The sequence below is a fragment of the Amphiura filiformis genome, unplaced genomic scaffold (assembly GCF_039555335.1).
Source record: "Amphiura filiformis unplaced genomic scaffold, Afil_fr2py scaffold_28, whole genome shotgun sequence".
In the NCBI taxonomy this organism is placed as follows: domain Eukaryota; kingdom Metazoa; phylum Echinodermata; class Ophiuroidea; order Amphilepidida; family Amphiuridae; genus Amphiura; species Amphiura filiformis.
This window is the reverse complement of record NW_027305492.1, coordinates 1,434,120-1,450,201: the sequence shown is the minus strand read 5'-3', so window position 1 is coordinate 1,450,201 and position 16,082 is coordinate 1,434,120. Positions and strand designations below refer to the sequence as shown.

General features: G+C 38.7%; 1 protein-coding gene across 1 annotated transcript in view; it reads left to right on the top strand.

Annotated features, from left to right (window-relative positions):
• Positions 1-5,989: 5,989 nt before the first annotated feature.
• Positions 5,990-16,082, top strand: part of LOC140143803 (poly(A)-specific ribonuclease PNLDC1-like) — a 173,262-nt gene continuing 163,169 nt past the window's right edge. Inside the window, exons 1-3 of the mRNA XM_072165616.1 lie at positions 5,990-6,157; positions 12,495-12,620; positions 14,765-14,801. Of these exons, the coding sequence (XP_072021717.1) occupies positions 6,079-6,157; positions 12,495-12,620; positions 14,765-14,801 (242 nt within the window). The 5' untranslated portion in view covers positions 5,990-6,078. The remainder of the gene's footprint in view (positions 6,158-12,494; positions 12,621-14,764; positions 14,802-16,082) is intronic.

The window sequence follows — 16,082 nt, the reverse complement described above, 5'->3', positions numbered from 1 at the left end:
GGTGGACCTTGGACTAACAAACAAAAGTTTCCACGGTGATCTTTTCGTCAGACCTACGGTTAAGAGGTCATAGGTCAAGAAAGGTCAAAATTTCAAATTGCCCCTCTGGAACTCAAACTTGGTGGGTGGGTGGGTGGACCTTGGACTAACAAACAAAAGTTTCCACGGTGATCTTTTCTTCAGACCTACGGTTAAGAGGTCAAAGGTCAAAATTTCAAATTGCCTATGGAGCTCATACTTGGTGGGTATGTGGAAATTGGACTAACAAACAAAAGTCCCATTGTGACCTTTTTGTCAGACCTACGGTTGAGAGGTCATAGGTCAAAAAACAAAAGATTTCAAATTGCTCATGGAGCTCAAACTTGGTCGGTGGGTGTAACTTTGGCCAAGGAAGCCCAGGTTTGAGGTCTGCAAAAGCCAATAACTATGACAGCCGAGAACCGCGAAATACGGGTAACCGCCTAGTACGTATATAATAGCCTATTGTGCTAACATTTTCATTATCGATATCTATCAACGCGGACGACTTTTGATGTTCTCTGCCGTAGCTGGCACACTTCCATGACACCATAAAATTACACCGAGATTCGTTTGATTATGCATAGACATCATGTGCATATATTGAGGGGTGGGGGTGGGGTGTTTTGTTTATTTGTCTGAAATATAAACGATGCATGATGATGTAGATGATTTGATTATGAATTAGATTATTCCCGGAAAGCACAACCCATACCTCTTACCTATGTTCCCTCCGCCACCTATATATAACCTCCTCACCCCCCCTCCCCACACTCGATATCGACTCTTCCCTATTATTCCACTCCACTCTTGAGCCCCCCTCTCCCCTTCCTTCCCTTCCCACTTCCAATGCTCTCTCCCCTCTGTTTCTCTTTCTCCCTTACCCTTACCATGCTTACCCCCTCCCCCTCACACACACATACCCTCTTTCCCTGGCGATCTCTTCTATCTCTCTCTCTCTCTATTCTCTAATAAATAAATTGAATAAAAGTTAGTTTCAACCAGCTTTCTATGATATTGATCTTCCGTCATGCGACATGCACATAAATAGAATTGTGCATAATAGTGTTTATATCACTGAAGTCATAATCTGTCAAGTGCCTATTGTAATGTCTGTGGAAATATTTCGATGGTCTATATATTTTCACAGTGAAATCAGCTTAGGCTAATTCGTAGTCTCAAGTCAATGCTTTCAAACTAAATCAATGCTTTCAAATGTAGACTGCTTTGTTCGACTTCTCTGCTCGTGAATATTGCACTGCGAAATTTAAACATTTCTTTTGTATATTTAGAGTAGGTAACTTCAAATCAAATAATTTTACGATCCACAACACTTATAAGAAACTGAAACCAAAACCGAAACTGACTGACACAAATGTTCGGTTTTAAACAAAAGGTAGAAACAATGAGTTCGATATCTTATGATTCAAGTGGTTAGGCAGGACAATAGGAAACCACGTGACCAAAACCAAAACCAAAACTAAAACTATATATTTGAAATGAGGCAACGTCAACACCCTCGCGCACTGGGCGACACGGGGGAGAGGGGTCCGTGGGATCTGCTTGGAATGTGTCCCCGGAACAGTGGCGTAGATTTCTCTTTGACATGGAGGGATGGGGATTGGATTGGATTGATCCAGCACCTTTTGGCGACGAAAGAAGTTTATGGTATCATTGCGAGCGAAGCGCGCAAAAAATGTTGGCATATTGAAGCTAAACTGGTAACATATGGTACAAAAGTGGAATAAATGCGTGCGAAGCGCACAAAAATTGGGGTTTTTAGGTTAAAATGACGAAATATGAGGTTAAGGTTACACGAAGAAATGTATAAAAACGTATAAAAGACGTATAAAGTTGTTCTCTAAAACCGCGTTTTCTCAGCAATCAAATATCGCAGTGAGTCAAATGTTGGTGCATGGATGTATCTGTACATTATTTTTGTGTGTTTATACAAATTTTTAGAATCCGTTTGAAAATCCTTCGTTTAAATCATTTTTACGCACCATGTTCACAAGATCAAAAACGCGTTCCATGCAATTTTTTTCAAATTTTCGCTCCGTATAAAACCACGCCGAGTGATTGTTTTCTCCTTTTTTGTATTGTACTACAAATCGACCAAAGAAATAATGTTGCCATGGGGAAGAACCAATTACAGTACCGATTAAATTTTATTAGCCCGTTTTTGGGAACAATTTTCGAGAATCTTGTAGGGCCTACCACAAAACACTGTTATGTAACATTATCGATATCTGGATTGTGGAACGTTAATTTTGATTTCTAACTGCCTACATTATTTCTCAAATGTCTGTCGCTTACTTTACCATTTAAATTTCACTCCAAATTTAAGCTACTTTTGCAAAAAACGAGGTTTTTCGCCATCGATACCTCCGACATTTACAGCGGTAATGAGCTTGTTTATCATAACAGCCTGAGCACTATTCAATAATAGTCAGTTTGAGATCAATCAATTTCATATGTCCCTTCAGTGGCTCAATCGGTTAGCGCGCCGGACTCACGTTCGACTATAATAATACTATACTTTTGAGCTGGACAATTTGGTACGTGTTCGAATCCCTACGTGTTCCATTCCGTTTATTTTATTTTATTTTATTTTTCTCTCACTTTTTTCCTTTTTCTTGTTCGTTTCTTTCTTTCTGACTGCAGCGATTAATTGTTTTTGCCCGTTTGTTTTTTTCATTATATAATTCAGGAATTTTTAGGCTATACTACTTACTAGTCTATTTAGGCGCGGCCTATATTTTTACAAATTAGATTAACAAAATATTGGTTGTTGGTTTTGTTATTGTTGTTGTAGTTATTGTTGTAGGCCTATATATTGCATAATCAGGGTATAAATAGGCCTACTAGGCCTATGATAGCCTACTAGGAAGCATTGATTTATTTCACGACAGATATCATCCAGGATAATTTTAAAATTGAAAATTTAGAAAATCCAAAGGAAAATTGCCGAAAACGGCTGCCCACAATAACCCCCCCCCCAATCAGCCATATGGTCCTATCATGGTCGCCCCCTCCCTATCCCTGCAACATATAGGATGACATGACTCACGAGCCGCGGTTTGTCCGTGGCCCTAGTTCAGATTGATACACTATTGTACGCGTGAGTTCATTCTTTTCTGCATGGCTGTTTCCATTATTAACTTACGCCCCGCTGGAATCAAGCCTTGAAAATCAATTGTATTTAACCTTAATTAATAACTCTCAGAAGTTGGCATACTTTACCCCGGGGGCACTCCAACTTTGGAGGTGACGCGTATGTAGGGCTGTTAAGACCCCTTTTTCAGCATCGCTGTCACCCAAAGACCCCATATTTTTTTTACGAACACATGCTCGCTCCGCGCTCTGTCACCCGAAGACCCCCTATTTTTCCATTTGATCTGTCACCCAAAGACCCTTACGAGTTCAATTTGAACAGCAACTTTCATTTATCACTGATTTTGTTACTTATTTTGAAAAAATAAAGAAATTTGAAGCCATTTAGAACTAGAAATTCGATTTTCGAGGTTTTTGTGGCGCTGTTTTGGTTCTCACCCAAAGATTCCATTTAAAAAAGGTCATGTTCTCACCCAATGACCCCATATTTTTTACATTTTGCTAAAAAAAAAAAAAAAAAATCATGCTCTCACCCAATGACCCCATATTTTTTACATGTTGCTCTCACCGAATGCCCCTTAGTGCGAAAGCGCCAGCCCTACACCTATATCCATTTCAAATTGAAGTGCCCCCCCCCCCCGGGACTTTACCTTTTTCAGGGGGGGGGGGGGGGTTCAAGCAGGTTAAGGGTAAAATTTTCAAACGGTGAGCTAAAATTTGTTTCTCCACGGTGACATGCACTGTGCGGCCGCAGCTTCTTTTGGGGGCAAAAAAGTGTGTTGAAAAAAGTAGTCTTTTGGTTTTTGGTGCAAATGCTTCAAGGTATGATCTTAACATGCTTAATAATGATCTTTCGGAGGCAGATGCTAAAACACAAGGGCATTTCTCCACGGTGACATGCACTGTGCGGCCGCAACTTCTTTTGGGGGCAAAAAAGTGTGTTGAAAAAAGTAGTCTTTTGGTTTTTGGTGCAAATGCTTCAAGGTATGATCTTAACATGCTTAATAATGGTCTTTCGGAGGCAGATGCTAAAACACAAGGGCATTTCGAGGAAAGATTTTCGGGTACAGATTCTGGGTTGGGGCAAATGAGGTACCTGATTAGGATTTTTCCACAAAACAGGGTCGGAGAAAAAATTGGCTTGGGGAAATGGGATCTGTGGGGAAAATCATGAACATATGGGGTCTTGGGGTGAGATCTTTGGAGAGGGAACAATATTGGGGTCTTGGGGTGCAAACGGGGAAATCAAAGGGAGGGTCTTTGGGACTGCACATACCGTTATGCACATCTTATATATTATGACAACAAATCTTTGCATCGTTTGCACAAGCCAAATGCACATTGTTTAGCGTTTTATTGTTTGTTTGAACGGTCGTTCCGTGCGGAGGCACACTTGGGTCCTGATGGACCAGGCTCAAACAAAATGCTCAAAAGAAAGCATGTTGCAAAGAACAAGAAAAAGAAACTCCCCATCCCAGCACGGAATCATGGAATAATTTTACCGTCAGCTTCGGGCATTTTCTCGGAATGAGGGGGGGGGGGGGCAAATATATGGGGGTGGTCATACATTTTCGGAAAGAAAAATGGGAGGGGGGGGTCATAGGAGTCACTAGATGACCACAGATAGTTTATTTAAGGTTAAAAAATCAGATTTCAATACAATTTTAGACTGTTATAGGGGGTAAGGTGTATCGGTGGTGGTACATGGTGGCGGTGGAGGTGGTGAGGCGCAATTTTATCATTGACGCCGACTTTTGGAAAATTTAGGACACCTTTTTTTGCTTGTCGGTTTTGGGAACTATTAAAGTTGGGTCCGTCCCCCAACTAGTACTCTGGGAACTGGACTTGCCCCTCCCCCCCTGACAAAATATCCCAACTACATTTTATATGTACCCTCACCTGGAGCTTTCTTATGGGGTGCCAGAGAAATATATAATTAGGCCTATGTGTTGTGAATTATGGAGGGGGCGGGAGCAAAGATTTTTTGGCAGACCAAAAGGGAGGGGGGGGGGTCAAAAGGGGGGGGCAAGCGATTTTGGCAGGTCAAAAAGGGGGGCAAGCGATTTTTGGCACATATATTTTGGGCACCGTTTCTATATTAATGCCCCTAAAAAGGTGTAGGTTCATTAGGAACGTGTTCAAATATGCAAAATTTCCTGATCGCTGCGCTCGCATTATTTATATGATAAGGCAATTTAAGGTTTTAAATTCGGGTTTCCCCAAATCTTAGTGTGTAAGGGAGGGGGGCGAAGGACCGAGCTAGTATGGAAGAAAAGAACGGAGGGATAAATAAATGTAAATCACAAAGAAAGAACAATAAAAAAGAAAAGAATTTGGGTGGTAGCAAAGAACTTATAAAAAGTAAAGGAACAATGAAAACACGACTTGAAGAAATTAAAAAGTAGGCCTACAAACATGAAAAAAAAGAAAGAAAGAAAGAAAGAAAGAAAGAAAGGAAGAAAGAGAGAAAGAAAGACTCAGCTCAAAATGCAGGGAGGGTTTACTTTTACATTCAAGCAAACAAACAAGCAAACAAAGTGAGTTATTTTGGGATGGGTGTACGGGTTGGAGCTTTTGCACATCCAAAAGTGGCGCCGCGGCGCCAGCAAATAGTGAGGGCGCACTAGGGCAAGTGTTTTTATTCTAGAATTTTGAGTCATTAACGCTTTTATTTCGTTCATTTCACAATAAATTGTGATCAATATTAAAATCACAGTTTATTGGAACAAGTGAATAGAAAAACAGCTTTTATGATACACCGCGTCCTTAGTATCATTTATATTATATCATAATACTAGGATCTTCAGTTAGTATCTAGAAACAATAATCATGTTGTTTTTGTTTTGGTGCCGAATTTTGAAGCCACGAAAGTACGAGACGAATCACACACGAATTTTAATTTTGTTGCGAAACTTGCCAATTACATGAAATATTCGTTGTTGCATCATGGTAGATGTAACAAGGTATAATTTTGACGAACTTCTGCCGGAAGTCAAGGCTCACATTGAAGCGTCTTCATTTGTTGGTAGGTTTTTGTGTCATGATTGACAATTGATGCCAGTGCTGGCAGTGCCAGTTCCAATAATTGAAACTCACGGCTCCGACCGGGAGTTCCAACAGGTGCTGTGTATGTGTTGTATGTGTTTAATGTTCATTCACATACACATTTAGCCGTCGGTACGAAGAAATTGTTGCTCCAAAAATGATTGCAAATTACACATTTGTAATTATTTTTCACCACAAAATATGATATATGAAAACACAGGTGAGCAATGTATGAATTAGGGGTTCATTCATATATTTTCATGACTAAGCGATTGTTTATGCCCGAGGGCTTTAGCCCGAGGGCATAAACAACGTTTAGTCATGCCAATATATGAACGAACCCCGTTCATACATACGTAACATTCTGCGTGCTGTTATTTTCCTCCATAACTAAAAAATATCGTCATTTTTGACTAAAAACTACCAATTTCTTAATCCTTTTGAAAAGATTTTCCATTGCTAATTGTAAGAAAAGCGTTTACTTGCTCAGTCCACCGTGTTTGGGGCCAGCGTAACATCGCGTTCGTCATTCGCGCTTTGCGTAAATAGCTCATGAGCATACGCTCAGTATATCATACTCATGAGCGTCCATCGGTTCTGACGCGGCTTGTTTACGACCAGAAAGCAGGGCATAAACGTTGTTTATGCCCGCCTATCGACCAATCACGCATGCTGTTATATAACGCGTATGTATGAATATATGGAGAGGTCAAACGGGTTGTTAATTTATTGTCAAATTTAATATTTTGCGACATTTCTAATGAAAACAATTAACACTGGGGTCAGTCCATCTCAAATCACCTAATGGGTTGGCTGGTCACCCTCTCAGATTTTGTTTAAAATATCATAGCCCTATGTGCCAAATGAACACATTTCAAATGGTAGTTCTCTACTCCTTGTCGTTTCCGAGAACCGGCCTATTGAAAATTGGGTCAGACACCCCCTTTTTGGGCATGTGTGTCGCGACATTAATTTTCTTCCGAGTTTAAACATCCATATCTTCCCATAGGGGTAAACTACAGGGCTACAAATTGGAATCTAGGGTGTCTTTGACCAAAATAACCAGATTCTGGACTCATAAACAATGTATCTCACCCCCATTTGCTGATATAAACATATAAAAATGCATGTTCGTGCTGACGCACTTGACGAATTCCTGTTTTTGACCCCCCCTCCTCTTCATCCTAGATGTCAGACATCATCTATTTTGCCTTTAGTAGGCAATATAGGTTCAGGTGTGACCCCCTATAGCAGGGTAGACCACTCATTGGCTTAATAAAAATTTCACAGGGGCTCAAAGATGACTCCTCAGCCAAAAGACCCCCGTTCGTGACCCCATTTGACCTTGTGGGAAATAATCCACCATAACCAAACTCACACAAATTCAAAATATTTATATGATGTTCCTCTGTACCAAAAATCTTAGTGGTGTCAAGCCATCTTCATGGTTAAATTAGTGTTTGAATCTCTCATTGAAATACACAGTAAATTGATGAACTTTGCATTCTGGGAATTAGAACATTACTGTGTATTTCAATGCGATCTCCAAACAGTCATTTAACCATGAAGATGGCTTGACACCACTTTGATTTCTGGTACAGAGAAACATCATAGAAGTATTTTGAATATGTGTGAGTTTGACTATGGTGGCTCATTTCCCACATATCAAAATTTGGGTTGGTATTTAGGACAATTTTGTGTGTATTTCAATGGGAAGTGGACAAATTGCGTCAAAAAACATCAAATATTCAACGAGCCATAACTCAGAAACGACAAGGAGTTGAGACCTACCGTTTGAAATGTGTTCATTTGACCCATAGGTGTATGATATAAGTGATTTTAAAGAAAATCTGAGAGGGTGACCAGCCAACCTTTTCTGAAAATTAGGTGAGTTGATATGGAATGACTCACAGAAGACACCCTATGGAACCTGCTACAACTTGAGAACAAGTCCTCAAACGTTTGAAATTTGTAGTTACTACAACTGTGCCAGACTTTCGTATTCGGCGAGGAGGACGATTTCGACCTCCTGGTTTGTTTACAAACAGAGAGGTAGACAAAAGACCGTTCCGCTTATCCAAACACTTAAGTATCAGAAGGATGGTCCACAATAGCGTGATTCACGTAACATGAAAAGGGATTAAAAAGCTGTCACGTAGAACCATGTGCTTCTATTGTCCAATTTGCCATCAAGATTTCATATGGAAACAGATCAGACCCAGTACACGATCATGTCAGAAATTAATATTTTGTTCTGGGTCTGATTATTCGGACTAACAGTCACTCATACTCATGTACTGGGCCGATAATTTACTGGGCCGATAATGTCATAATGTTAAATGAAGATACCGAGTTGCAGTTACTGGAACTACTGACAGTCAGTGCTGTACAGTGAGTGTGTCATGTGCATTGTGTGTAAACTGTAAAAAATGTGGATCAAGACTGTCGAATTTTGGTTTTTTTACCCCAAGACATCGACCAAGTCCACTATTATAGTAAATTGCTGTAAACCTTTGAAGAGAGTTTGTACTTCCGCGATGTTGACAATGTGCAACTCACAATAAGCGTATAACGCGCATATGGCAGAAAATTTAAATTAACAACATATTATATGACGCGTACGTAAGTAAGTAAAGCACACACCCATATTACACTCCACAGTCATGCAGTCATTGCTCTCAAAGTCTAGCTACGAATTTGCTCACCAGTGAGCTTCAAAATCTAGTTGGATTCACTGGAGCATGACACCGTGTAAAGCAATGCAAGTTCATAGGTAAACAGCCGATCACAACAGTCACTCATACTGGGCCGATAATTTACTGGGCTGATAATGTCATAATGTTAAATGAAGATACCGAGTTACAGTTAGTGGAACTACTGACAGTCAGTGCTGTACAGTGAATGTGTCATGTGCATTGTGTGTAAACTGTAAAAAATGTGGATCAAGACTGTCGAATTTTGCCCCAAGACATTGACCAAGTCCACTATTATAGTAAATTGCTGTAAACCTTTGAAGAGAGTTTGTACTTCCGCGATGTTGACAATGTGCAACTCACAATAAGCGTATAACGCGCATATGGCAGAAAATTTAAATTAACAACATATTATATGACGCGTACGTAAGTAAAGCACACACCCATATTACACTCCACAGTCATGCAGTCATTGCTCTCAAAGTCTAGCCACGAATTTGCTCATCAGTGAGCTTCAAAATCTAGTTGGATTCACTGGAGCATGACACCGTGTAAATCAATGCAAGTTCAGAGGTAAACAGGCGATCACAACAGGCGATCACATCAAAAATGTAGCTAAAACTGCTCATCAACAATAGTTTGGACTGTTCAAAATAGGCAATCTTTACTAAAAGATACATAATAACTTTCACCCAAGTGTTACATGGATCGAATCCATGGGTTCCTGAGGGCCGATGACCGGCCGATGACACACATTCGATGGGTGTACCCAAGTGTCAACATTGAAACAGAATAAATAACATCTGTTGCAAAAAATGTTACAGCTTACTGGCCGAAAAACGATAGCAACGAACTTAAGGTGGTATTGGAGGCATTATGAAAGTGCTCTAAACATGTTTTAAACAGATTAATTGAGTAGAGTAAAGCACACTTATCAATATGCCTTTTGTTTGAAGCAGATCGGACATACGGTTTTCAAAATATATCAATTTATATTTTCTTTATATCCTATTGTTTTTATCAATAATCAATATAGTTAATGAGCTAAAATGACTGGAGAAGCTCATTAACATTTATGCAAATTAGCTCATTAATTATGCAAATATGCAAATTAGAGGGTGGCTTCACTATATAATACATTAGAACATATTAGAAACACTTTGACCAAGTTTCAGGGCAATAGTATGCAAAATAAAAGTACCCTGAACATTTATGCATTGAATTTTTGCAAAATATTGGCAAAAATTACATATTAAGGCAGCTGTGTACTCTAGACATTGTTTCTTTCGCAAAATTTAGTTTTTTTGATATGTTTGTACTTTGTTATGTTTTTTATAAATACAAGGAATGAAAATCCATATTTGTAAACTCCAACTGCAATATTTTAAGGATTTTATTTCACTATTCCACTCGTGTTTGAAATTGAAAAGGAAAGAAAATCTTTGTTGTACCAGCAGGGTACACGCGCAAAATAACGCATCGCGTTACGTATCGCGCAATTTGTTAACGCACAAATACGCTTACGCGACATAACGCTTATCTGCATGCGTGGCGCATCTTATGGAAACACCATGGAAGTGGTCAAATGGCTCCCTTTTAGCTGATAAAATGTGAGTTTTTCAAGTTCTTTCCCCCGATTTAAATATCAAGTTATGAATGGATTTGCTCAAACTTCTCAAGGGCCGTGGATTTACCCGATGTTTATGTAATGTAAGGTAGAAAAATAAAAACTGCCGCATTCTCCTGCGAGATTCGATGAAAGTGCAAAATGTGACCAAAATTTAGTTTTTTTGATATGTTTGTACTTTGTTATGTTTTTTATAAATACAAGGAATGAAAATCCATATTTGTAAACTCCAACTGCAATATTTTAAGGATTTTATTTCACTATTCCACTCGTGTTTGAAATTGAAAAGGAAAGAAAATCTTTGTTGTACCAGCAGGGTACACGCTACAATAACAACGCATCGCGCTATGCGTATCGCGCAATTTGTTAACGCACAAATACGCTACGCGACACATAACGCTTATCTGCATCGTGGCGCATCTTATGGAAACACCACGGAAGTAGTCAAATGGCTCCCTTTTAGCTGATAAAATGTGAGTTTTTTCAAGTTCTTTCCCCCGATTTAAATATCAAGTTATGAATGGATTTTGCTCAAACTTCTCAAGGGGCCGTGGATTTACCAGATGTTTATGTAATGTAAGGTAGAAAAATAAAAACTGCCGCATTCTCCTGCGAGATTCGATGAAAGTGCAAAATGTGACCACTTTAAACTTTAACGGCCATTATTTCAATGTTCATTTTCTCGGTAAAATGACGATTTAGGTACACGATAACTCAATAAATACAGCATCTATAGGTAAGCAAATATGATCATCGTAAAAAGCATGATCGACTCAAGAAACGGTTTTCTCATTTTTTTTAAGTTCAGGGTTTTTGTAGGTATAAAAGGCAAATTCAAATTTGTCATAAACCACATCACAAATTAAAGCCCTTGAGTAAAGAAAGCCAAAATTGAAACTGTTTTGTCATAGCACTTTCCGTAACAAAATTGCATCTTGTCAAAGATTGAATTCGTCAAAAACATTCAGCCAACATTTGATGCATCAATTGCAAAACAAAAAACAATAGTATAGTCTCAGGATAGAGCAGCTTTTTAATATGAAACTGTTATTAAAGTCCCTCAAAAATTTCATGTACGATTCTCACATCACAAAAATAAATTGTATATATTTGGGTCAAGTGAAGTATAGACAACATATTTAGGTTTCCCTTAAAATATGTATTGTGCTTTGGCCACTTCAGCTGACTAGCAAATGTGTTTTAAAACTAAGGTTTGTACAGGTCTACACTCACTCTACAGGGTCAGAAATTTGGCATTCTTAAGTTAAACAGCAACTTAAATACTATTTGGCACATGTTGGGTCTTTCATGAAATTTCTAACAAGAAAAATATTCCCAACTTGTTACACGGAAGTGAGTGACAAGATTCTTCAAAATTTGACCCCAGTGTAGCATAGAAAATCAAAGAAAATCATTCGAACGATTTGGGGGAAAATATGTGAAATTTTAAAATGGAATCATGAAATAAAAATCTAGACAATTTACGGGATCGATGCATACCAAAAACAGTTGAGTAGACATTGAAGTTAGTATTTAGTAAAATAATAAGCTTACTTCTCAGATCTTATTGCAGACCAAAAGTTTGGGGAAAACTTTTTTTTTTCAGTACATCACTGCTGTAGCCTCATACGGAGTGATTGAGGCTACAGGAACTGACTATGTTAACATAATATTTGAACATCGCGGTGGGGAAAAATGCTCTTGAGCTCACATCAAATGTTTACAGCAACGTATGTAAGTTTTCAGTGTTTTTTTTAAACAGATTTCCAGTGTTTTTTTTTTAAATCTAGATCCAGAATCTGGCTTTTCTGGGATTTTTTTACATTTCTGGAATTAGTTGATGATAAAAAGAGCAAAAACAAACAAACAAATTAGGGGGTGATACCCTCTTAGCCTTTTGCCTGATCCCTATGGTTCGCTAAAAAGATAGTACTCCAATAAAGGTTTGTTTGTACTAAATTCATCATCAATTCAATCATAACCTTGAATTATTCCAGCCCTTGACACAGAGTTCACAGGATTACATGTGGAAGGTAGTACTGGCAATAGCCTGTTCGACTCGCCGGATTTGCGCTATGAAAAACTCAAACAGCTAACTTCACAGTTCACTGTCTGTCAAATCGGTAAGTTAGTATATGAGCCCCTTTTCCAGACATTTTGCCTTACAAGTACTTTCATCTTCCCCCACCCCATCTCATTATGCCTCTGCTATGAAAAACTCATCAACAGCTTCATAGTTCACTGTCTGTCAAAGTTAATATGTGACCCCTCGGCACAACTGAGCCCTGAAGTCGCCAATCATCATTTTTGAGATATTCAACCAAAATATTCTGCTTGAAATTAGCTTTAAAATGATGTATATCATGTCTATAGTACTTGACATTTAAGTAGTGAAAAATTAATAAAACAGTCAATAAATCCTTTGTTTCCTATTGTTTATTGTTAAGTTCGATGGAGCATATCTCAATAGTGGCACTGGCGACATCCGGCTCAGTTGTGCCGAGGGGTCACATATATGAGCCCCTTTTCCAGACATTTTGCCTTACAAGTACTTTCATCTTTCCCCCACCCCATCTCATTATGCCTCTGCTATGAAAAACTCATCAACAGCTTCACAGTTCACTGTCTGTCAAATCGGTAAGTTAACGAGAACAAAACTTTTGCCTTGTACCTTCATTTTCCCCTCCACCATATGATGCCGATTGCCGACCTACCTAGCTTCAATCACAGTTCACTGTCTCTCAAAGCATTAGGTTATGTAGACTATGCCATAGTCAAATTTTATTAAAAATATGTTATTATTAGTCATGATGAACCCATTTCGTTGAACTCAAAATTATACTGATGTTTATTAAAATTAAAGTATTCAATAGTAAAATGGTCATAAAGAGTTAAAAATATCAGACGATTAGTGACAATAAAAGTAATTGAATGCAACATTATCTTGCATAATTATAACGGCTCACTTTAATACTGAACAATTCTGATTTTAGAATCTACCAGTTTATTGATAGCGAACCCCGAAATTTCGACCATGAACTTTGAATTGTAAGCAGAACTTTACCCCCTGGACTTTGCTCTCTAAAAACACACTGTCAAGCATACTTGTTTATCAGTCTATTAACCACAAGTACTAAGCATGGACGCGCTAGATGTTTGATGAGAGATTAACTTTCAGCGTCAACACAAAAAAGCCGCAAATACCACAGACAGTTGTTTACGGTGTAGTTAATGGTAATGGCGCAAGCCCAGACGATTTAAACCATAGCGAGGTATGGGCGACCAATCACAAGGCAGATCCTTTTAAAGATGCATTACATCATGGACAATTTTAGTCTTAACCGCAAGGCAATGTCAGTAGTCCACTTGGGAAGCTAACAAACAGAGGGAGTAGGGTGACTGATCAGATGTGAAAATCTATCAGTTGTGCACACATTAATTAAATCAGAGTTTTAAGCTTAAATACAATATCCAGAGTATGCACAATGGGCAAGTGGACTACGGGGTAGTCTATAGGTTATGAGGATATGGTCCCCTTTCCACACCTTTTGCCTTTGTCTTCCCCCTCCACCCCATGCAACATTCACACAGCTAGCTTTGATTCTCTGGGTCGGGCTGACATCACAAAGGGAAAATAGCCTTGTAAAACCAGTGTGCGCATGTGCAGTTCCCCTTTCTCGAGGTGGTTGCTATGCACACGCTTGTGCAAACTTAAGGCAACGAAGGGGACAATGTTCCCGGATGTCCGACCGAGTGAATAATAGGTTATATGACTATTGAGCCCCAATTCCAGGTCTCTTGTCTTGAACCTTTTTCTTCCCCCACCCCACCTCATCATGCCCCATGCCAGGCGTTGAATTTTAATTTTTGGGCACCCATTTTCAAGGCCACTGGGCTAAGACAAAGAAGAGCACCAAGGCCAACAAGTGATGAAGAATGCCTTGGAAGTTGACAAAGATCTAGGGCACCAAGGCCAAAACTGAAAAAAGGCAGGCAGTGGCCTTGGTGGCCTCGCTGAAATTCGAGCCCTGCCCCATGCTATCAAAAACTCAAACCACTCAGCTTCACAGTTCACTAGTGCTGTCTGTCAGTTTGTTTAAGTTAAAAATGGGGATATGACTATAAGCCCCAATTCCAGACCTCCTGTCTTGTGCTTTGTTCTTCCTCCACCCCACCTCATGCCCCATGATATCAAAAACTCAAACAAATATAAATCATGCCTTTCAATGATCTTAATGTCTGTATTTGTGTCAACATTCTATTGCAGGTCTGTGTGCTTTTGTCAAAGAGCCCAAGAAAAACAGGTACATGTACAGTATATTTTTTTTTCTGCTCTTCTAATTATGAAGAATTTCTTAAATTATAAATGTTCACAATTCTGAAATATGTGTGTGATTCATTATTTTTAGGGGTCTGCCCCGTCTCCCCATTTTACTCCATCGAAATACAGATGCATTTATTGGTATCAAGTGAAAACTCATATAAACTTCTCATGTATTAGGACTGAAGTATGTTTTGTTTCTGAGGTGATAATTATGAACAAAAACATGGTAATTTGGTTGTTACCAATCGGGAAGTTGTGTTCTAGTCTATGGACTACTGTGATACACATTTTTGCTTCTAGAAATATCCAAAACACTGGAGCAATTTAACCCCAAGAGAACTATCAGCCTATTGGCCAAAATGAATATTGTGTCCAATTTTGAACCAATCAAGAAGGGTATTAATAAGATCATCTGCAAATGCAAATTTGACCATAAATAGTTTAAAGCCTAGTCATAATTGGCAATAGAAATGAGCATTTCAAGTTATCAACCAATCAGAAATGCTGTTAGATGACCAGTAGTGTCCAGGTGGTTAATTCAAAACTAGGAATAAGATGTTTGGGTGATGGGCCTCAATGTGAGGTAGAAAATACCATGTGTTGCAATTAGACCATCCACTTATTTAAAGCAATAATGTGTGATTTGCATAAAGAATAGATTCCTATTTAAATGTTTGTTTTCACTGATCACATTATCCCCTATTAATTTCGAGCCAAACAAATGAGGTATAACAAAGAAAATTGCAATTTCAGTCCAGCGCCTACAATGTGTGTTACTACGCTCGCCGATCATAACATGTAATACTGCACGCAGCATCGCGCTCGACGTGTGTACACATAAACCTGACATCCACTTGAGATTTTAGCAAGCAGTCGATCGATGGACTCTGAATAAAACCGGGTCGACCCGGTTTTAATATAAAAAGTTAAATATTATTTTACTGTTATTGAAGCACTTCAGGCTTAGTCTTTTCCGTGGTATTTTAGTACACCACTGGGTATTATAATTATGCAAAAAGTAGAAATCCAAGTAAAATTGAGGGCGTCTCTGTGAAGCAAATCACACATTATGGCTTTAAGCTATAGTAGTTTTTTAGTACCGATATAAAGTTCTTAGGATTTTCTTGTGGTGTGACATAAACTAGCAATTTTACCCATTTCATTGAAAAGGGAAGGGAATCAAATTGTGCGATTCCAGTTGAATTCCATACACCCCCTGTGGAAGACATGAAGTTAATCTTCCACACAGGGAGTGTGAATT